This window comes from Rhinolophus sinicus, chromosome 5, assembly GCF_057876585.1.
Source record: "Rhinolophus sinicus isolate RSI-liver-muscle chromosome 5, RSI-T2T, whole genome shotgun sequence".
NCBI classification, from domain to species: Eukaryota; Metazoa; Chordata; class Mammalia; order Chiroptera; family Rhinolophidae; genus Rhinolophus; species Rhinolophus sinicus.
Genome location: NC_142505.1, coordinates 15,522,237 through 15,546,328, shown reverse-complemented (window position 1 = coordinate 15,546,328; position 24,092 = coordinate 15,522,237). Strand labels below are relative to the sequence as shown.

General features: G+C 40.0%; 1 protein-coding gene across 15 annotated transcripts in view; it reads left to right on the top strand.

Annotated features, from left to right (window-relative positions):
- ARPP21 (cAMP regulated phosphoprotein 21) overlaps window positions 1–24,092 on the top strand; it is a 424,506-nt gene that overhangs the window by 350,549 nt on the left and 49,865 nt on the right. For 14 of the 15 annotated variants that reach the window (XM_074312647.2, XM_074312643.2, XM_074312653.2 and 11 more), the window contains 6 exons: window positions 857–913; window positions 4,930–5,159; window positions 11,784–12,017; window positions 19,353–19,534; window positions 20,434–20,538; window positions 21,513–21,773. In XM_074312647.2, the coding sequence (XP_074168748.2) occupies window positions 857–913; window positions 4,930–5,159; window positions 11,784–12,017; window positions 19,353–19,534; window positions 20,434–20,538; window positions 21,513–21,773 (1,069 nt within the window). Of the gene's footprint in view, window positions 1–856; window positions 914–4,929; window positions 5,160–11,783; window positions 12,018–19,352; window positions 19,535–20,433; window positions 20,539–21,512; window positions 21,774–24,092 lie in introns of those variants that run through there. The other variant, XR_012489621.2, reaches the window with a different exon arrangement.

Genomic DNA, 24,092 nt, shown 5'->3' with positions numbered 1-24,092 from the left:
ATCCCACAATGGAATAAACTTCTTTTAGAAGAAGACATGAAATTAGAAAACAAGTCTACATGAGGCATTCAAAAGCAACCTTAAAAATCCATGCAGATTCAGACAAATATTCCTTATTTACAGTAAAGTTAAGAATCCATAAGCATTAACGTCTTAGGAATGATTCTGAACCATTCCAAAATTCTATATCCTTACCAAAAAGATTAAGTGAGCATTTATTATTTAGTTTAATGGGAAATCTTATCCCCTAGTTCTTCTAGCCAATTTTTTTCCCTGCTTTACTCTCTAATCTTTTTCATTTACTTAGGTTTTGTATAAAAAGACTGCTAATGTACTTAAGTGTCCCTTCTATTCAAATTAGATTATATTCGTCCAATACAATAATTGGTCACAAACATGCATTGCATATATGAACAAGTTTTAATGTTCCCCAAAAGCAAAAGTCTGAGTAAATTTCTTACAAAAATAAATATGTTTCTTGGATACCTGTCTCTGGAATTCCAATATTTCACTATGCTCAAGAAATAAAGAATAAGTTTAATAATGCTCAAAGAAATAAATCACAACTAATATACTTAATTAAGTATGCATTATATCTATATCAATTTATTTCCTTATCTTCTCCTCTTCCATTCGCTCTCTGTCCTCTTCCTTTTCCCTTATCTAGCACCAGTGTTTGATTCCTAGGGTAGTGAAAACCATGCTGCCATTAATTTGTTATGGCAAAATTCAACATCACGCAAACAAAACAGTATATGGGGTTGATTTGCAAGATAAGTGTGCTATAGTAGAGTACACATCTATTTAGTGCCCTTAGGTTTTATATCATAAAAATCATGTTTTTCATTTCCGGTAGGCTCTTGGAAGACAGTAACATATGCAATGAGACCTATAAGAAAAGACAGCTCTTTCGGTTGGTATGGTTTACTTTTTTAAAACTGTGTTTTCAGATTAAGTGGCAAAATCAATGTTCAATATAATTGTATTAGTGTAAAATATCTCTGTTGATGAAATAAAATATGTTTGGTTATCTGTTTGTAAAGCTTGTTACAGAGCTAATGTTGAAGCCACATTGGATAATGTAAGCTATGGGACTGGGAGACCATTATTTTGGATACAATCCGTTAGGGTTCTTCCTCTGATTTTCCTCAAGGGTTAACTTTGGAAGCACACTGATTTAATACTCACAAATCAACTTTGATGAATTTCAGAGTTAACATTTCTCTGACAGGTTCCAATTGTATGGACATTCCCAACACTGGAAACAAATCAATGATAACTCTATTTGAGTATTTGTTTTTTAGCTACTGCATCTATCATAATATTTCAAACAGTATTTTTTCAAGCATAGATTTTATTTCTAAGGAAAGGTATGGGATTGCTTCCAATTATAATGAACTACTTAAATCAAGATATATACATATTTACACACATACACACATATATGTTTACCAATAATATTAAGGTATATAATATAATATTATAACTCGATAACTATAATATAATAATAATATATATTTTTAAGTTATGAACTAGGTGGGAAGCTCCATGAAAGCAGAGGGATCATACCCATTTTCTCACTACTCTATTAAATGTATCTCTATGAAACAAAGGATACACAGTGCTGTATATATACTCAACACCTAATACATATATTTATATGTCAGTGCTTTTATGACTATTACGATTCATCTGTTGTAGGAAAGATAAAACAAACAAACAAACAAAACTCTTGCCCACTTACAAGTAAGAAAATATCAAGAAAAATAAATGATGTGTGTGCCTAGAAAGTATCTTTTTGCAGTAAATCTGAACTTAGGATCTAATCATTAGAAAAGGTACAGTAATTTGTTCCCTTTACGCTTTGACAGAAACACAAACTGGATTTTTTTTTAACTCCCTTCATATTTTTAGGTTTAACTACATAGTTTAATGCTTTCCTCTTCTATCGTTAGATACTTTTCACACTTAAAGATTAAGAAAATAACTCTGCATTTTTCTCTTGAAGCCCAAAGAAAGACTAGATTTATTAGTACTCTTACTTTCATATACCATGACCTAGTTTGTTCAGACAATATCGATAAAATATGGGTTCTTGCCCCACGTAGGCCCATTAGTTTTACATAGCCCCAAGTAAGGTCCCTCACAAGAGCTACCATCAGCTCAGATCAGCCATCCCAAATATGCCCACCCAAATCACCAAACATAGAAATCCAGGAAGATGATCTGGCACAGAGCCATCCACACAATATAAAATTAATTCAAAGTGCACAGCATACTTCATTTGGGCAAAAAGAAAATGCCATGCTCAAACAACAAGGAAAATAAATGTTATCAGTTAATCAGCTCAGAAAGAGAACTTAGAGCATGTGCTTTATGAGTACTCTAAGATCAAATTCTAGTTACATATAGGAGGGCCAAGTCCTCTTTATGACTGGACATCTCATTACCATTGTCTTCTTGGTTTCCAATAGGAGGGGACTAGGAGGACTAAGGAGTGATGGAAAGACACTTGGGGATATGTTTATGATGTTTATGATTCCACTGCCAAGTAGATGTAAAACTTAATTCTGGATCTCACCTTACAAGTGTTAAAGAAAATAATCAACAGAACATTATAAAATATTGTTTCAATGTTTAAATGTCTAGAGGTCATAAACTAGAATTAGATGTGTTGTTTTGAATCTCATTAGTGGGAAACCTCTAAAGCAGCAACTTAAATTCCCTCTTTTAAAATGCACAGATCGTGACTTAGGAGGATGATTGGAGCTGATTGAGTAGAGGGAGAAGAAGTTAAGGAAATCTTAGGTTGCCTTATTGGCCAGCAGATGTGGCACAGGTCTAGAGGAAGCACCCAATGTTCTAGAAACATCTCTGCCAGAGTGAAGGGTGTAATCTACGGCACACTGGTTTGCACCCAGAAATAGTGGTGGACACCTCCTTTGTAGAGAAAGGCCCAGCCAAACTGACATTTAGAGGAAGTCTGGATTCCACCTGTAGAGGTGCAGCGTTCATGGAGGAAAGGGATAATTGAAGCAGAATTAGTTCACCCCCACGCGGAGAGCTTCCTTCTGACGCATCCTGTACGCTGAGGTAGGGACTACCCCCAAATATTTTCCTATAACAAATATTCCATATTAGCTACAAATGAGATCATTGTCGCATCTCTTGTGCATTCACAGTTGCTAAACAATGATTTAGCCAGGTTTTGTCAAATTCATCAAAATTATATGGGAAAAGGATGATGTTAAATTTGGAGATTGAAAGGGAAACAATCAGGAATCGAAAAACTGCTAACCTTTCTAGCAGAAAAAGGTAGTTTTCCTCCAGGCTACCTCTTCTGGCTTTCTTGATATTTAAAGGAGTTTAAGAACTAAAGTCACGGGGCCATTGGTGAGTGTTTGATACCTCCTACTACACCGTGTCTTTTTTTAGATGGTCCTTGTTTCTAAAACCAGTCATCCTATGGTACTGAGAACAGAGTGTTTGTAAGGAAACATTGACAAATGACCGCAGGGCACTGAGTGCTTTCGTTTTGTGAGTTTTCTGTTCCACTTCCTCCCCTCACTTTACAAAGTTCTATCACAGATTAGCTATTTCATTTTTATTATCCCTTAGGTCCCTTTACCTTCTTAGGTTTTCATGAAATAAAAGAGAAAAGTTTAGTAAATAAAGTTGAAGTAAAACCTAAAATTTTCTGTGTATCCTCTATGCAATTTGATTGGTGAGTATTTCAATCAGATACACAAACGTCTAATGTCTCAACAGTCCATTATTGTCTTTAGGAGAATATTTATTTAACAAAGCTAAATGATCACATCTGTAAGATATGGATGAAGATCTGAGTAGATCATATTGCCCAGTGATATGAAATTAGAGGTTATATCTGTTGTCCCTGATTTATGAACCCTTTATTTATTTACAAGCTATGAGACTTAGGATATTTTAATGACCCATTATTTCCAACTGCAGAAAAATCTTTGAAAACATTAACTAAGTTACTCGTTAAGCAGATTGGAAACCAATGAAAATGCAAATTTTATCAACTTTCTCTAGAAAAGACATGCAGTTTTGCACACTGCTTAGAAATTCGCTGGAGTCTTCAAAATCCACTCTGGCTATTGGCTCTCTTCCAATAAGTTCACTTTTTCTCTATTTGAATTTTCAACAAATGTGTTTTGTCACCTATGAAGGTTTTTTGTTATTTCCATTGATCCCTTTAGAAAGGTTCATGTCAGTGTAGTGTTTATACTGTTGTTATCACAAGCTTTTCCATGTGAAAAGGATTAAAAGGCTCTTTCCTCTGCCCCTGAAGGTTAAACTCACTGAACATAATTCTCACCATAGACTAACAATAATTTCTGTGATTTCTGTGCTGTCTGTCAAAGCCTTGATGAATTCAGATACACAGCTCATAAAAATTAGAAAATAAATTAATAAATGGCTTCCCTAGAACCGTGTGCATTTTACCATGGTTCAATTATTTAATGCTGAAGGGAGAGACAAAAGTCTTCTTCTTTGGTGGAAGTTGCTTTTAGGATCCTCTGCGATCATAATTGTTTCCAAACATTGATTCATTATTGATTTTGTTCAGAATTTATCCCCCTCTCCTCTCCACAACAGAAGTGAAAATTTATATTTTATACCGTGGTTTTCTAGTGTCTCCTTCATTGGCAGAGGGATCGTGTGACATTTCTAGGTTTATTTTTTGTTTTTTCTGTTTGTAACGAGTGTTATGTGTGATGTGTATCTGTCTGTACATCAGTGAGGTATTTATCGTATTGTTTGTGAGGCAGCAGGTTTCATGGAAAGAGTTGCCCAGATGGGTCTTGTGTAGACGACTCTTCCAATAAAGGTCCCATTCTATGTCCATACCGTTCATGGAAGCTAACACTGTCCCTGTGCATCTTTCTGATGGTCATGCTCCAGGAGCAACAGAGATGGCTCGGGGAGAACGTCCGGAAGTCGGCAGAGCAGCTCTGAGAATGAACTCAAGTGGTCCGACCACCAAAGAGCCTGGAGCAGCACAGACTCTGACAGCTCCAACCGCAATCTCAAGCCCACCATGACCAAGACAGCGAGTTTTGGGGGCATCACGGTGCTGACCAGGGGTGATAGCACATCCAGTACCAGGAGTACCGGGAAGCTGTCCAAAACAGGTAGTTAATACTGAAGGGGATAAGTCCTGTGGTATTTCCTGAATTCTACCCAAGCTATAAGGTCACTATTCGCTCTGACTTCGAGTTAACTACTAACATTAATTAGGCAGGTATAGATAGAGGTCAGAAAGTGCAGCTTAGATACCAGTACTGCTTCTTGCTGTGTGCCTAGGTCTAATTATTAACTTCTCTAATCTCTAGTTTACTCATCTAGAAAATATAGGTGATAATGGAATATTACTCTAACCCCCCTCAGTAGATTACTGTAAGTTTAACTTCAATTATTTATATAAAAATGGTTACCAAGGTACATGGCAACTATTTTACAAAGTTTAGGATTTTTTTTTTTTAATTTCATACCTTGATTTATCTCTTAAAACCACATTGTAAGATAATTATGATATTAGTAGTTTCCATTCCTGCTTTGACATACTGTTGGTATGCTCCTGGGGAAGTGAATTAATCTGTTTTTGTCTCAGTTTCCTCATTTGAGAAATGGGAATAATAATAGCACCTATATTGAAAGGTTATTAAGACCAAGACTTAACATACACAAAGCAATTCAAACAATGCCTGGCAAGTTACTAGCCCTCAATAAATACTAGTTCTTATTTATTTTTATTATTACCATTTAATATTTTCATCCCTCCTTTGCAGATAAGAAAAGTGAGCCTCAAAAGATTTAGAGTTTCCATGTAGTCAAATTCCAGCACCTTTTTTTTCCCTTTTTTTTTCCCCTCTAAGTGAATAGTGATCTTTTGAGGTAGGTAGTTCAAGTGTGCACGGACAGTCTTTGGGAGGTGCATGGGGATGAGAGATATAGGAGAACCATTCACTTGAAGCAACTTTAAACACATAGAGACATCAATACTGTGGAGTTCATATTAGTCTGCAAAATACCCTAGTGGTCTGCCATTACTAGCTCTTCTGTCTCCCAAGAATCCCTCACCATTGTTTTAAATTATTTTCATGTGTTCATGATTCAAATACCTCATAAAATCCCAGGAAGGTGACAGAGGACTATTCAAGAGCACTCCGTGAACTTCAATTTTTAGTTTAGTATGTGTCGTAATTGTGTTGGTTTGGTTTTGATTTTGCTTCAGAAGTTTGGAGGCCCTGATTCTCAGTGAGGGTGGGGGTGAGAGCTGTGATTCAGTGACAGGCCGTGGATGTCAGGTTATACTGGTGGTGCATTCACAGCCTGGTGTTGCTGGTGAATGGGAGGCCAAAGTCAGGTGGGGGATGGTGAATGGACAACACCAACCAGGGGTTAGCCATGGGCTATCTAACCTAGACTATGAATAGTTTCCCAACCAAAAGTCACATTCACTCTAGGGCAGGGACTCTATGAAACATAGACTCATTATGCTAATTGTTTAACATAATTATGTTGTTGACAAATGCCTCCTGAGAAATGATCTCATGTTTTCCTACCTAGGCAGGAAATTAATAGCATTTAGTCACAGTCACTACTTTGTATATCTTGCTTCTTGGAAAGATCAGGTGGGCTCACATTGCCTTCTGTCATTTTTGTTCACCAATTGGAGAATTCTTGATTTCTTACTCTAATTAATTGCTCTTATATCCCACTATTGCATCAACTGAAGTCAAGAAAATCCACTGTGGTGCACGTAAGCTCTTGTAAACTAAGAAAGGTTAAATAGTTTTAAATCTCCTTAAAAGTCAAAAACCAAGTACCTTAAATGGCTTACTTAAAAATTCCAACACACCAAAAGAGCGCTTATGATTTTTAAATTAATCATCATTCTCCATGCGCCAACCCCCAATCACTTCCAAAGCAAAGCTTTTTGGAAACATTTAACACACTTTAAGAATGCTAAAATGCCATTTTCTTTGAAGAATGATTAGAAATTGTAAGTGCTTCAGACTTTTTTTTTCTTTTAATCTAAGTGTCTCCATTTGAAAGCTTGTCACGGTGCAGGAGTGGAAAGCAAAAAAAAAAAAAAAAAAAAAAAATTAAAGGAGATCAAGATAGGTTGTCAAAACAAACACAATTACCCAAGATGATTTTATGAAGCAAAGCTGTCAGTTTTGCTGTCGTGGAGCTTCAGAACAGCACAAAGTTTCCATTTTTTTACCTCCTTGTTCACAATGGAATTGCAAACTTTCTTTTGACCTTTCAGAAACCAAGTCTGGAGTTGTGACATTTAAGCTACTCTTCTTCTCCTCTAATTACATAGGTTCGAGCTTTAAATAGATAATAACAACCTTTTTTAGGTGGGAAACATGTTTCCCTATATTTTGGAAAAAGCGTATTATCCAAGTCTGAACCCACAAGCACATTTCTCTTGGCCTGTACTGCTTTTCCCCTATTGTATCGCCCACACTGAGCCCAGTAATGGTCACCTAACAGGTATACGTCCAGCACACACCTATGGAGGGAAATGATGTCATTGTGTCATTACATCCTCCTTGTAAAGAGAACTGGAATGGTGGAGCTTGCGCTGCAAACTCCGCTGTTTCTCAGTAGTGGCGCTGTGGTTGAAAAAGAAGACGATGACATCTATTTCAGTCCACACTGGCCAAACTCCATTGTTTTACTGTCATCCCTCCCTCTTGATCTGCCGTGCAGGGGTTCTCGACTTTAACTTCATGAACGTCACATGAAGCATTTCTTGAAGCACAGACTGCTTGTTCAGGAACCATGCTTTGAGAACAACTTCTCCAGGGAAATAAGACACTTTTCTGTTTTGCTTTCATAATTTTACCTGTCCTGCTCTTTTGTTTTCTGAATGCAAGGGTATTCTTGTTTTTGTTACCTTTCTTGTCTACACCCTAGAGTATTTTTGGAACCAAAGTAAGATTCCTCATCTTGCTGCCACTTCCTATTCTTCATGTTTACTTTCATCACTACAGCAAATCATCCTGGATATTCTCTTCTTCATTGTAATTTCAGATCTTTAGGTTATTCTTCTTCACTCTGACCCTTGCATCTGTAAACATTTTCTTGAATTAAAAAAACAACAACTTATAGTTCAGGGTCCTTATACAAGAAAAATTGCGTTGGGTGAGTTAAACAGGCAAGGAAGACTTTATTCATAACTATTGCAATTGGAGTCAAGACTATTACAATAGGGGAGTTTTGCTGAAACAAAAGGCAAGGGAGTTTTTAAGTGAGCTTGTGGTAAAGTACTGGAGGACATTAGAGATGTGATTGGTCAGTTTGATTAAACCATCTGTGTTTGCTACTGGTGTTTATCTAAGGCAGTCTCTTACTCTACCACAGAAACTGACAGATAAGGGCAGAATTTCTTGATGATTACATTTCAAAAGGATGGCTCCCAAATGCTTAAGTAAGACATTCCTGGCTTGTAAAACTCATAAAATGCTAGGAGAAGATTTACATCTTAAGGGAGCAAAAAGGGAGGTAAAGGGCCTATGTCAGGAAGAAATTTGTCTGAAGTCTAGCTGAGCTGAGGGGCCCTCTAAGGCCACCATCCTCATTATCACTCATCATGTAAGCTGGTGGCTTATATTTTACAAAAGAGGATATTGAGGTCTCAGAAAGGAGTCACTTCCTGAAGAAAACACAGCTAGTGCTTGGCAGAACTAGAACCCAAACTCAGGATGCTTCCTCCCTCGAGAGTGACAGGCCCCCATACTTGAAGCAGATCTGCCCATGCCCTTCCCCTTCTGCCCTGCCCCCTTCCCAGTTTTCCATTTTGTTTTGTCTTATGATCTCTTTTCTAATCTTTTCCCATTTTCCGCTTTTGCTTTTTCTTGTCTCTGTCTTGAGTGTTCACCTGAGTCTCTCACCCAGCCTCCCTACACCTCCCACAAGCTGCCTCTTAGGGTCCAGCTTTAACTTCTGAGCATGCCTTTGAGAGTAGCATTGAATTTCCGTGCTACATCTCCGAGAACTAGGCACAGACCTGTTCAGGGCTCTGGGCCCCACCTGGCTCTCGTTTCAATGACTCTAGGGAAAACATCGGACCTACTGGCTTGGAGCGTGTCCATGGATCCGTGTTACCTCAGTTTGACCTCAGACTCCACTAAGTGCCCTTGGGAAATTTACTTAACATCTCTGAGGATCAGTTCTCCTCTTCAAAATGAGGGTACTGTGAAAATTAGATTGGATCGTTCATATGAAGTGATTAGCACAATGACAGTGCCCAATATTTGCCATTGCTGTCATGAAGTCCCCGAACATGGAAACAAAACAAAACAAAAAACCCACTTTAACTCTCTGCACCCGAACTAGTCAAGTTCTCAAATATCAATTTTATTTTTTAAAAGAATCTTTGAACAATTCTAATCCCATGTCTTTTATCACCATTGCTAACACCCATTTTTGATCAAGAATTTCAGTAATGCTGGCTGTGTGTTAAATATCGCTTTCTCTGATTCTGGGTGCTTGGTGCTTACAAGCTGATCAAAGCTTGTGATAAATCAGTCAGAAAGGCCTGTTCCTGAACTTGGTGACAGGGTGACTGCTGAGCCACCCCTCCACGGAGGTTTGACTTTGTCTCCACCTTTGCAAGTGTTGAGAGTTTAAGCTAAATTGACTTCCTTTCTTCCTTCTTTTAACCTGTGGGATCAAATCATTTGCATTGTATTTACATTGTCTCCTTATTGTTCCTATTGAAGCAGCTGCTTTTCCCCAGCTGATAGAAGGGACATTGTAAGTCAAGGATTGATATCCATCTTCTGAAATCAAAATGAAGTCACTCGTTGAGTTCCCCACCCCGAACACACATACCCATGCCCGCACTAGTTCACCCCTCAAATCAGTTAGGATGTGCCTCACTGGACCCAACTCTTTCTCACTGTCTATCTCTTGGAGATGGACGTAGTCACTTGTGTACGACCTTACATGTCTGGGGACAGGAAGTTTTATTGTATTATTACCATTGTTGCTGTTGTTGTTGACTCTGTACTAGTGTCAAACTTGGACTGTCACATCAAATCACGTGGGAATGTCCTCAAACCAACTCTAGTTTGCATTGGCGCTGTGACTTCAGTTCGACCTCAGGTCATAATGTCAGCGATGCAGTCTCAGGATTACTCTTAGCATTTTCAAATTTATTTTTCTCCCCGTATGTTATTCAGAAGCCCATTAGTATTTAAACCAGGTAGATAGAGCAACTTGAACTGACCTGAAACTTTATCATTATCAATAATCAAGTCATGGAAAAAAGCAAAGATTCTCAACTGAGAACACTTGTGGCCATCCATGGTATCTACATATGCACAATTTCAGGAGGCAGTTGGGTCATGGTTAAATCTAGATTAGTCTGCCAAGATCAAATCCCAGCTCTGTCATTGTCTAGCTATGTGAGTTGACTTGAGTTATCTAACCAGGCTATGCTACAATTTCCCTATCTATATAGGCAGCAACAGTACTTGCTATTAGTGTTTATCCAAGTGCTCACACATACTAAGTGCTCAGGAAATATCACTGTCCTCTAAAAGTATCACTCTTCAGCGGCCCCTCTTCTCTGTAATTGCATGTTGTAGTCCTATTACTTATTTTAAAAGACTTCCATTTTAACTAAAGGGCACATTTTAGAATCTTGAAAACAATGTTAACTATTCCTTATATATATAAACCTTCAATGACACAGAAGAATGTATTTTTAATGACATAAATCAAGAGTTATGGGCTAATAATTTAAAAAATTCCCTGTACTACATTCTTGCAACCTATGATATCATCCAAATCATCTATTAGTTTGAAATCACAGATACAAAAATTTTGGTTGGTGTGTTTTCTCTCCAATGCTTGGGTTCATTTTCAGTGCCCAGAACAGACATGGTCAAGGGTGCCAGAGCTGCTTGGCTCTGGTTACAGTGAAGAGTGTCTAGTATCTAATGGACATTGAATGTAGCCAGTGTTTCTTTGTCCACAATAGAGGGAAGGGAGATGATCAGGGCTAGATTCCATCTTGGGGGCTTCTGCATACTGATCCAGTTACCTACATGTTTGAGAAATCCACAGTCCACAAACATCCCCCTGACTTGACTCTTCTGTGCCAACTGGAGGATGCTCAATCATTGCCATAAAGGCCAAACCCTCGTTGGTCCACCTCTTGGCTGTATTAATGACTTCTGTGAATGTGTGAAATAGAGAGCAGAGCCTAAGCACTCCCAATAGAAATGATCCAATTCTGCTCCCTTCTGAAAGAAGAGATTATTTCTGACTACGCACCTTCAAACTGAGCCTTAGGGACAATGAAGAACCAGTACGTTAAAACCATCTGTGTGATCAGCCCCTCCTAGGCCTCCTCCTTACACTGTAGTCTCTTTAACTTCCATCCTAGTCATTTTATCCTCATGGCTCCAGCTCAGGAAGACATTTCCATGGCATTCGTTACTCAGCGTGATGGGAGTTTTCAGGCACTGAGTTCAGGACACCACTTACCAATTCATCACCTCAGGGGCACGTGAGAAGGCTGAAAGGAAATACTCATTCTTAATCTCTTTCCTTTTAGGAAATTGACACAACAGAAAAATATGTAGTAAATATTTCAGTAAAATGTGAGCCCAAAATGTGGGAGGGGCATGAGTTAATCTCCTCCCGCAGCACTCACCTCACATTCTTTCATGATGGAAGTATTTAGAACCAGAGTGCTTGAGTGATGTGTTGCTTTGTGTCTCTGGCAGGTTCTGAGTCGTCCAGCAGTGCGGGTTCCTCAGGATCACTGTCCCGCACCCATCCCCCTCTCCAGAGTGCACCCCTGGTCTCAGGCGTTGCAGCCAGTTCTCCTGGCTGTGTACCCTATCCGGAGAGTGGAATTGGGGGCCAAGTTGGTGCCGGCAGCACAAGCTACATCCTCCTTCCCCTTGAAGCTGCAACAGGCATCCCGCCCGGAAGCATCCTTCTTAATCCACACACAGGTTAGTATATTTCCTCTGCTTTGGCAGGGCCACGAGACCAGACTTTAGTTCTTGTGTTTGATCTTATACATTTACTAGCGAGTTTTCTGAAAATTCCTGAGCAGGAGAGCTTGGTGCATGAACTGCTATGAAAGGTCTTGGTTTAGGAAGAGTAGATCTATAGCTATAAACTATATATCTCCATATTGATGTCAGTATTGATATAGATATATAGCTACTTCCCAGAAATAGCTACTTTTCTCTCTGTCCTCTCTTCACTGACCATTGTGTGTTTCATGTATTCCCAAGAACTAAGATCAGAGATTGTGGAGTGGTGAACTGGGATATACTAATTAAAACTTTGTTTCTCAGAATAAATCCGTGGATAGCCTGTTGTGATGTTAAAAGTGTTTTTTATCCATGATATTTCAGAAACTTGAGATTTTTAACTGGGACACATAATGATCAGTAACTATGGAAGTTGCTTTCTTCCCTGGCCACTTCACCAAACTCCTACTGGAGATTAAGGATTACCAGTGGTGAAGAGGATACAGAGAGCAAGTTCTTATGTATTTTAGAGATTTTAAACCTAGACTGGTTTTGGTGGGGTTTGGAAAATTGCTAACTTCATGTTGATAGCTTCTTCCATGATGAATGGCCATTGGTTCTTGATTTTTCAGTTTCTCTAGTGGTCAGTTAATCTCCGTGCTGATTGCAAAGGACACAGAGCATTGAGAAAATAGACTGATGAATATCTGCTTCATGGGGGAAACGTCTCAGTGTGATGAGGGGGTCAATGTTCCATGTCTCCAAAGCCATTTGGCAATATCTGCAGACATTTTGATTTTCATGACCTAGGGAGGAGCGGGCTGCTACTGACACCTAAGACGGTAGAGGCCAGATCCACCATCCACAATGGACAGTGCAGCCCCTTACAACACAGGATTCTCCAGCCCAAAATATCAGTAGCGCAGTGGTTGAAAAACCTTGGATTGGAAGGTTTGACCTTGACTAAGTCCCTTCCTTAGAAGCCTTTATAAGTGATTGGAAAAAAAGTTGAATTGTCTCAAAATATATCTGAGGTTTGCCTTAGATTATTGCAGAGTATTTCTTTGATTAGCTAAACTTGAAAATGCGAATCTCATAAACATGATCTGAGTCAATCTTCTCACATGTATAGTGCTACTAGTAATTAGGAAATCCAGAAAAACATGAGAATGATAGTAAAATAGTTACTTGAATAATTGCCACATTTTCATGAAAACATATGGCACATTCTCAAGGCATGGTGTTTGATTGAGACATTTTGAAAATGCCATCAGCTTCAGGGAAAAGAAGGCATAATCATTTTATTGAAAACCATTTGAAAGCTTTCTGATTAGATACTTCTAAGGAGAATATTAGATCACTTTCATTTTATTTGGATCATTGTAAGCTCTATAAAGGAAATTAAAAGAAAACCAGAATCATATTCATTATTCTGGGCACTGATCGAAGTATGATACGACTCTGCTGGCTTAAATTCTTTCACTTTTAATAGAGATGAAGGGCTTGCAGACAAAAACACACACTAAGCATTAGTTATGAGCAGTTTGTTTTAAGCAAAATTACAGAGTGCTTCAAAAAAGCTCAACAGAGTATTTTTCGGGTAGAATGCAAGAATATTATTTGTAATCATAGTGTGGCTGTGCATCTGTATGTGTATATTATTATCTGCAATCTTGTTTACAGAGAAAGAAATAAAGTACTGTCTGGTGCCAAGTCCCAATTCTTATTCATTGGATGGAGTGGTTTAGAGGCGTTATCAAAATATTTCCTTTGAAAAAGGATTCTCACTGAGGAACAGGATCTAATAACATTGTCAATAGCTGCACCATACATACTTCTCTGATCTGACAAATGCTACACATTAAAATAGCCCTAGTCCAAAAGAAAAATGTATTAATAAGTTGTGTACTGTGGCTGAGTGGTGAGATGTAAGGTGACTATGATGTTTCTTCTCTTACATAACGTGGTTTGTTTTTGTTTTTGTTTTTTTTAATTGAAAATATGCAAATGCATGTGTGTATACATGTATGTGTGTATATGTGTGTCTGTGGTGTGCATATGTTCGTGTCTGTCTGTCTATCTACTATCTATCTATCTATCTATCTATCCATATCTGTCTATCTGTCTGTCTATCTAATCTCTTATCTGTCTATTAATTCTTAAGCTGGAAATGTGCCTCCTTTGGTCTGGAACTCATCTTTCTCTGCCATTGCTGTGAACTCCTGAAATCCATACTTCTCATCTTCTGCCAAATACATGGCTTTGGTGTTAGGAACCAAGAGCATTGATTACTTTGCTTCTCTGTGTGAATGTTCCTTGTGTTTATTTCCTTTTTGTCCAGCATATTTATAAGCTCCTTGTAGGGAGGGGCCTTACTTGGCTATTTTTTTTGCTTCCCTAGAGTGGATAACAAAGTAGTCTTAAGTAAATTATTAGGCTCAATAATTATATATTATCGAAATACTATCTACTACCCATTATATATGTTGATATGCATGGGGAGCAGTTTTTCATCTGATGGCTTATATTTGAGAATGTGGCGGATGTGTAACTTGATTAATAAAATATCTGTCTTAAGCAGGAATAAGACAAGCAATGATTTGAAAATACTAAGGTACCTACCAGTCCTGTCTACTAGATGAAACACAAATGAAACTCCCTTGGTCAGCACAATAGCCTTGGCTCTTACTATGGACTAAATATTTGGCTCCCTGAAACCAACCCCACCCACAAATATTCTTGCAGTTCCGCAGGCACAGCCTTGACTTTTTGCCTCTCCTTGGACTGGGCTCTCAGCTGGTCTATTTCTAACTCAGGACCTCTGACCTGTTCTTTCTTTGCTTTTCAGACATCTGGATGAGTGGGTTGCTGCAGAGGTTCTTTTTCAAAGTTATCCCTCTGTAACATCTTCGTCCTTGCAGGGCAAGCCTGGGTTTGATGCTTGAGTTTGATCTTCCTCCAGCTGTCTTGGACTCAGCCTCCTTTTGTAAATTTTTAGCAGAGAGTTCATCTTTGTTTGGCTATTTTCTGTTAAATCAGTGCTATCCAGAGATGCTAGCAGGCTTTGGCGTCCCTCAAGTACTTGTTGATGCCCGTATATGTTGTGGTTCTGTTTTGCTTTGCCTTCATCTGGTACAAATGCATAAGTGTATGATGTAAGAGCATGCCATCTGCAGAGATTTCACTCTGAGCAGCCTCGTAGGGCTGGTCTGTTCCAAATGGCCCTGACGGGCTTCCATGACCCTATACCTTTTGTTTTTCACAAAACTTTTAGCATTTATTTATTCAAACTGCTTCCACCTTTTTTTAAATGCACCATAAAGTTTTGATGCACTATCTATAAAGCATATCTTTGCAAGATCTGAATTCACCCTTGACTATCTGTGAACAATAGTGCATCAAACAATAACTTCCTTGTAATTCTGTTGATCGCTTTCTAAAAACTAAGAAAGGCAAATCTCTTTTCCTCACCCACTCTCTTTCTTTTAAAATAAATGCCCTTTGCCAGGTACATGGCAGAAATGCTTTGGTTGTTAGGAACCAAGAGCATGTGACTACTTTGCTCCTTGTGTCAACTGCCCATGGGTTCAGTGACTTGTTACCAGCACATTTATAAGCTCTTTCGAGGGGGTGCTCATACTTAGTTGTGTTTTTGTTTATGTTTTGCATGCTGAAGGGTAACAAAGTCTTAGTTACTGTGCAGATAATCAATAATTCTATGTGAGTAAAATAAAATCTGCACATTAGACGTGTTGATGTGGAAAAGGGAGAAGTTCTTCACCTAATATCATGTATTTGAGAGGAATGAACTCACTGCATTAAATCCTTCTTTCTGCCCTGGCTGAGCTCACAGCACCCTGGCTTACCTCTGTCTTTGCACCCTCTTCACCTATGCCAACACACATGCCAGGGGGTGCTGGGCACACTAGTGTATTTCCTGACTTCCAAGTTGTATAGTCCTAGGGCCAGCTAGTTTTCCTTTCCCCTTTGGTCTTCAGCAACTGTCATTCAAACTAATTGCTTGTATTCAGAGGTAATTGCATCTGGATTTGTGGTAAATGGTAGAATATTGAGAGGTGATCATTGCCTGATTTGAAAACCAATAGTTACACAGCATTGCTCTCTTAGGAATTTGTTTTTGGTCTCTTTCCATCTTATTTCTTTCATTTTCCTCAGTTATTTTTACCTCTCCTTGGTGAGCATAAAAATCAAACTTTTCAGAAGAACCTGCAATCTCCCTCTCCCTAAGTAAATTCTTAGTACTTTATATATGCAATTATTTAGAAACATTTCTTTCTTCCGCTCCACAGCATATTAATATTTCAAACAGGAGATCTAAAATTTATCACAAAGAACATCTGAATATTGTGTGGTTACGTTTTTTCACCCTAACTATGGTCATTTTTTTCACACTCCCCTGGGGTAAATTGAAAGTCATGTAGAATATAATAGATTCTTTCTTTTAGCTTTCCATCTTTGTGTGTATGTTTGTATGTGTGTTTGTGTAAGTACAGAGTAAGACCCATTTTTAAATGATTTCACATAATGTCACTGTGAAGATTTTTTTTTTAATGTTAGGTATTTAAAAGTTTTATCTTTTTAAGACACAAATGAAAGCGGGGTGGGTGGGTGGGGGAGCGATTAAAGATTAGAACACTATATGGGCTGATAAATTTTTGAAAATTGGACTATTTTTCCATCCTTTCCCAAGTTACTGGTTTTTTGGAGGAAAAATGAATTGCAGATTTTAAATATAAAAGAAAGTTATTTTTACAAAATTAAAAATATATAAAACAATATTAATTGATGGTAATAGGAAAACAAGTGTCTATGAAGAATATTAGGAAAAAAACACCACTAAATTTAGTCATTGTTCTGTGACCATAATTCTGGCACATTTGCTTTTCCATCACAGCACACTGTGATTGGTTCTGAAACTGTTACCAGAACTTCCACAGTTGTGGCAGGTATGTTCATGAATATGCAGCATCTAAGGTATCCTGTCGCATACCCACAAATATCGTTTGGCTGGAACTTTCTGGTAATAGTGGGGAATGCTCAGCTCCCATTACAGTTCCTAACTGAGCTGAAGTCAAGTCCATCACTCTTTACCTGTGAGCATTTTGTGTGGCTTCACTATAACCCCAGCATTTCCCTCCCCAACCTGTTCCAATTTACTTTCTTAATGTCATTTATAAAGGGCACAGGTGAAGTGCATGATCTACACACATCTGACGTGGAGCCTTGGTAAATATTTACATCCATGAACACCTGTGTAAACATCACCCAGAGTAAGACAGAAAACATAGCTAGTCTCCCAGTAGCTTCCATCAGGCCCTCTTAGAGATCCCGCTATTCTGATTTCTGGTCCGTAGGTCAGTGCTGCTCGATTTTGAATGTAGTAGAAATGGAATTATACAGGCGCCACCCTCTTGGGACTGGTTTCTTTCAGGTAGCATACGTTAGCTAATTTGCTTAGCTCCTATTTTATATCATCAGTCTGTTCTTGTTGTTGAATAGCATACAGTTCGTTTTTACTAGAATACTGTTTCCTTTTTGGTCAGTTTTTACATCTTCCCTCTCTGTCCTGTTCGTTTTTGGTGCTAATTTTCCTCATATTACTGGTGATCTTCGGTTGTTCTTCATCGACATTACAAAAGAACAAGGCTGATTTCCTTGCCCAAGATGTGCCGCTTACCATGGGTAAGAGTACTCATGTAAGTCCTGCTTACTGGACACTGTAAGGACAGGTGTGCGCTTGGGAAGCACTCAGCATGCTGGCGCTGCCATCTCCTTGATACCAAGAGAGGGGAGGTTCTCCTCTGAGACCCTAACCCCGTGCTGGGCGTCCTTCTCCTCCCAGGCATTTTGCTCAGGTTCCTAGAGAATATCTCCATGGTTTCCACTTGGGGACACACATTCCTACCTCTCCCTTCCCCATAGGGATGTGGGGATTATAGAAGAGGGAAGAAAGGGCTCACAAACCATCCCACAAACACAATCCATTACTCCATATTCTGATCCTGCTCGTTCTTTATCTACCAATCCTGGGTGCAATTCCACCTTGACACATGGCCCCCACCTCCCCTGACATTGTACATTGAATAATAATTTTCAGGGATGACTGGACTTTTTTCGTGGTACCTCCTTGGACCAGGTACCCATTATGCAAACTTGGATAGTTCAGTTATTGGGTGTAAATGGGAAGTGAATGGACTTTGCAGTCATATTGACCAGAGTCTTTTCCTGGTTCTCTCACTGTTTTTTGTGTTTCTGAATAAGTTGCTTGGTCCTTCTGAGCCCTAATTTTCTTGTCTCCGAGGTGAGATGAGGTTGCATACCTGTAAGTTGTTGGAAGAGCTAAGATCATGCATGTCAGGTGCTTGTCACTGTGCCTGCCACATTGGAAATTGATCTGTCCTCTCCTTTACCTTCCCTTTCCGCCCCCTTTTCGCTCTTTCATTTGCTGTCTCAGACTCTTCTCCTTGCAGTTCCTATAACCTTTTTGCTGGGCCTCCATTTCCTCTTCTGAAGCACAGGGAGGTGACAACTTCTTTCCTCATAGAGTCATGATAAGGTTCCAATAATACTAGTTTGTAAACTATCAAATACTCCCCAAATAGTAGTAATTATAATAGTGAACTATGCTATTATTTCAAAAGGCAAAATCATGTATTTTGCTTCATCATTATAAGACGATCCTGGGATAGGTTTGTTATGCATCACCTTTAAAATCTTAACCCCCATGTACTCCTAATTATGTCTATTCAGAGAAGTGTGAGTGAATGGATGTGATATGTTTTGTTGTATAAATATTTGTAGAAATGATAATGATACTGAATTGGGGACGAGGTGAGGAGAAGCAAAACAAATGTATTGGAAAATAACGTGTAACTGAATGTAGCTGGAATTGCATAAAAGGAAAGCAGCCCCCTCTCAGGGTACATTATCTCGCTGATGGCTGTGAGGTACCGGGCAGCAAAACACAAGGCTTTGTGAAGATTGCTTCTCCACAGGCTTTCTCCACTGGGTGCCACTGTACACGGATGTACTTAGCTTTGGCAAATCTCCCTGAGGTGGTAGATTTATTTGCTGCTTCTTAAATTGCTCAGGGCTTACACTGTTATCTGATTTAGCTGGATGGGTCAAAACCAGTCAAGTTTTCACATGAGTGAAGGTTCTCATGTCCTAGATTTCCACCGCCCTGTCCCTCTACCTGAGATTGCTTTTCAAATATCTATCAGAGGGGTTCTTTCTGCCAAAGGAGAGGCTGAGACACACCTGGACCAAGCTATGATTCCATTGCAGGCCAGCCCTTTGTGAATCCCGATGGGACCCCTGCAATATACAACCCCCCCACCAGTCAGCAACCCCTGCGAGGCGTGATGGTGGGGCAGTCCCAGCAGCAGCCACAGCAGCAGCCCTCACCTCAGCCACAGCAGCAGGTCCAGCCGCCACAGCCACAGATGGCAGGCCCACTGGTCACACAGGTAAGGAGCTGCTTGGAAAGCAGGGAGGAGAAGGGCTCCGAGACGAAGGCTGCAGAGTCCTCAGGACAACAGCACATCAGGGAGAGGGGATATTTTCCATCGGTGCCACCTCCATTTACTCATAACTACAACCTTGCAGCCTAGAATCCTCGGTTGCAGGTTGACAGGATTTCATCTGGAGCCTTAAGTTTGGGTAGAGATGAGTGGCCGATCCGATGACTTGCATGGTCAGAACATGCTACTAGGAAAAATGAAAGACAAGTTTTTCTTAGGTCTAGATGCTATTTTTATGTCTCAAGGAGCCTATCTTGGGAACTGAGCTCATGTTCCTACCCAGGGCATTGTACCAACTTGCTCACCCATTCCCAACACAGACCAAGTGTTCATGTTTGCAAAGAGTCGGGATTAGTCTTTATCAATGGGAAGAATAGAAATCAATTCATTGCAAAGTGGCCTGGCTGTTCATACTCCCCTTAGAGAGATGTCGTGCTGCCCTCCTTTGCCTCAGGCGACACATGGAAATGTCCACAGAAACCTGAAGTGTACCAGATAGGTTGCTGGAGTGATCCTTGATTTAAAATATGTATATATTTTCCTCACTTCTGAGACCTTGGGCAATATTTTAGACCCTGATGATCTAACCAATAACAACATGAAAAGTATCGCAGTACCTTCTTAAAGGAATGGTCACTGAGCAAACGAGCCTCCGTGAGGCCTGCTGGGCTCCAGTCCACCTGGTTTTGACTTTCCGTTGGTGGCTGGTCCCTCTCTCTGAAGTGCACAGAGCTAAGAGGACCAGTAAGGGGTGATGGTGGCGTGCTTCACATATGGCAGCCTTCCTGTGGGATTTCACCCCCCAGTGTATCCCTCTTACCTGATCGGCTTTTTCTTTCCTCCAGTCTGTCCAGGGGCTGCAGGCTTCTTCCCAGTCAGTGCAATACCCAGCAGTCTCTTTTCCTCCCCAGCATCTCCTGCCTGTGTCTGCAACGCAGCAGTTCCCCCTGGTACTGTATTACATGTGTGTGACTTTTGAGAGCATGTTCGTTAGTTTTACTACCTCCCTGTACTAGGCTGAATGATGCTGGGTGGGTGCCCTGGGCTGACAGTGAGGGGTATGTGTGTGCGTGTCTCATTCCAGAACATTGCAACCCATCTTCCATATCATGGTTTTCTTTCTGTCATCTGTTCCATGTTTCATGCTTCTGCCATCTGGTGCCCTTTTATTTTTAAAAGTTTCCCAGTGAAACAGGAATTGAATGCCCTCAGAATTAGAAGTCAGAAACATAGAGACACATGAACTTGGTGTGAGGGTTTGGGAAATATCTTAAAGTCAGTGTTGAGATGGTAACCATCATCATCCCACTGTCCTGATATAGGTGTTCTCACATCCCCATCCCCTAATTTCTCCTTCATTTCTGCTCAATGTACTAAGTCCTTTTGGATAACAACGGTGAGCATTGTCCCTAAATCTCATGCCAGGCCAGTGAACAAACACCGCCTGGTATAAAAATGGGACCCACCCAGCCTGCTGGTGATACAGGTACTGCCTCCGTCTTTGCAGCAGTCCTGGGTGGTGAGGAACAGAAGTGCTTCTGCCTCTCCCAGAAGGCAGATCCTGTGGTTACTGCTGGGAAGAGCAGTTGACCCTTCAGGACAGAACACCAAGCTCTTCTCGTCTCAGTGCCATCCTGAGGAGCCCAAGCCCTTAGCGAAAAAAAAACCTAATTTGATTCCATTGAAAGAGGGAGATTTGGGTCAAATTGTTTGCCATCTCTGATCCTCAGGATGATTAAATCTGTTTACTCTTGTTACATTCTCTTGTTCTGGATGGCGAATTCCTTTATTTTATTTTTTCCAAAGTGTACCACTCCCTGCTTCTCCTACAATGACAAGCATGTGGCCTGTGTCTGTCTCTGTGTGCCTCTCCCGTTACTAAGCTGATCTCGCTGATTTCCTGCTTTATTTCTGTGTCTTGCAGAGAGAGGATGTGGCAACACAGTTCGGCCAGATGAACCTGAGCAGGCAGTCCTCAGGAGAGACGCCTGAGCCCCCATCCGGCCCTGTTTACCCGCCATCCCTCATGCCACAGCCAACCCAACAACCCAGCTATGTCATCGCCTCCACAGGCCAGCAGCTCCCGACCGGGGGGTTCTCAGGCTCTGGACCTTCCCTTTCCCAACAAGTTCTCCAGCCCCCACCCTCACCCCAGGGATTTGTGCAACAGCCTCCACCTGCACAGGTAAGCATGCTTTTTCTCACACCTGTGACCTATAGCTGAGTTGTGGTATACTTTGACTTCTATATTTCCATGGAGAATATTGTCAGGTCAATCTGTCTTGCTCTTCTGGTCCATACTGATATTCCCCACCTGTAGGAGCTGGTCTGTCCTATTCATCCATTGTGCAAAAAGTAGATGTCATGAAATTGACCCAACAGTCCATGATACAATGGGGGAACATCTCATTTTCCAGACTGCTGGTACGGAGTCCACATCAACACAGCCCCTTTCATGTGATATCCTGCTCACTGCATTGCCCAGGAAATTGGAGAGCCTTGGAGAAGCAGAACGCCTGCTCCTGGGGAATTTTCAATGCTCTCTTGGCTGCTGCTCTGGAAATTCGTTCTTTCCTTTCTTATTGATTCAGAGCATTTTCTGGAGCTAACTTGGTGCTCTAGGCAGGAGCTCCTCTGTGAATGTGAAGGAGGAAGCTAAGCCGACATCCACTGTCCTCTCCTTTCCCTCGGGGGAAGCTGAGCTCACTTGTACCCTCACAAGTAGCCATAAATCATATTTAATTGACTCGAGCATGTAAGACACCACAGATCACTGATTTTTACTGTCTTCTCAAAGACTGATTATGTGTTACTGTTCTCCACCAAACATGGCCGGTGCTCTCCTGGGTATCCCTTGCAGAATATTGCAAGTGATTACTGTCAAGATGTAAAATGCACAGAGGCGTTTTCTGGTCCATTTTCAAGGCACACATATCGCAAGCATATTCCATCCTAATTATGAAATATTGCATTGGATGAGCTGCTTAAAGTACAGTGTCACCTTCTTATCATTTGTTTCACTGCCTTAACATCTTGAGTAAATTATTTTCTTTTCAAGCCATGCAAAACCCTCCACCATGAAATAATTTTCACTCAGTTGTTCGTTTTATTTTGAGTGGTTAATTAATAGTTCATCTTTAGTTGCCTTCTCGGTAATGTTTCTTCACTAGTAGGATTTAAGATGTGAAAAATAATTTGAAGTTATAGGAGAAAGGTCCTCATACATATATTAATTATTTTGCTAATGAGTTAAATGTGTTAAGCTTAATTATTGGGAAAATTGTTCAGCTCTTTTAGCCTCAATAGCATCTAAGCATTCTTTTACCCACTTCTGTTGTCAAAGAGAAGAGTTGGCAGAATATTTAATCGAAGACTTTTTTAAAAAGTCCTTCTTTGATGAAGGAATTTCAGTATTAGTGGACTGTAGGACAAAAGACAACTCAGAATCCCTGGGATGTCTGCAATAGAAATGCTTTCATTCCATTTTTAATAGATGTAAAAATAGAAAGGGGGGAGGGAAGACAAAAACATATGTTCATGATTCATGATCAGTTTAGACATCCATGAATTTCTTTTTAAAAGAACCACAGATTGAAGTATAGGATATAACCCATAGTGATTTTCAATTTAGTAAACATTTTAAAACTTGATTATTCAACTGTGGAACAATGAGAAGAACTTGTGAGAGACAGATCTTGGGCATCCAAGGAAATATGTTAAACATATGCAAAAAAGGAACTATTTAATACCCTTGGAGGTCAAGTGTGTCTGATTTGTCATGTGTGCTTTCTGAATGCTGACTGGAAGGTGAAGCAAGAAACACATGGACAAGGCAAAGAGGGATTTGAAGAAGGGAAGTGAGAGAAGGGCTTATTGTTTTTGTTTTCTTTTTCCTCTCACTTCTTTATTTCCTCTCCTAATCCACTCACTTTTTGGTTCTCTGCATTTTAACATAGTTATTTGAAAACACATATTTCCTCCCTTTTAGACTATTCTCACTCCTTTGTCCCTTCCGTTCTCTCCCTTCCAACCTTTCGTATTGACCCTTCAGAGGTCCCTCTTAGCTCAGCCCAGCTTCCTTACTCTATGAGGCGGATGAGAATGAGTCCAATGCCATTTCCCACTTGCATCGTATCTTGGGACCTGCAATTCCTGAGGGCTGGCTGATGATCCACCTGGAGATGCTGGGAAGAAGTGACCAAATCTCAGCCACCTTTTGTCAGGGTATCAAAGAAGTTAAAACTGGGAGAAAAACAAGATTAAAACAAACATAAAAACAGTACTAAAAATGAGTCTCTCCCCACCCCCACCCCTCTCTCAACTAGGAATTGCACTTTTATCCAAACCATTAGTTCTCATCAGGAAACATTTTCAATTGTTTGAACCCTGTCCCTCAGCCCTGAAGATATCATCACGTTTCATACTAAATATAAGAGGAGAGAGCAGGGTTGGACAACACATTTAAGAGCTTACACTGAATCAACAAACAATCTCTATTCCTTTG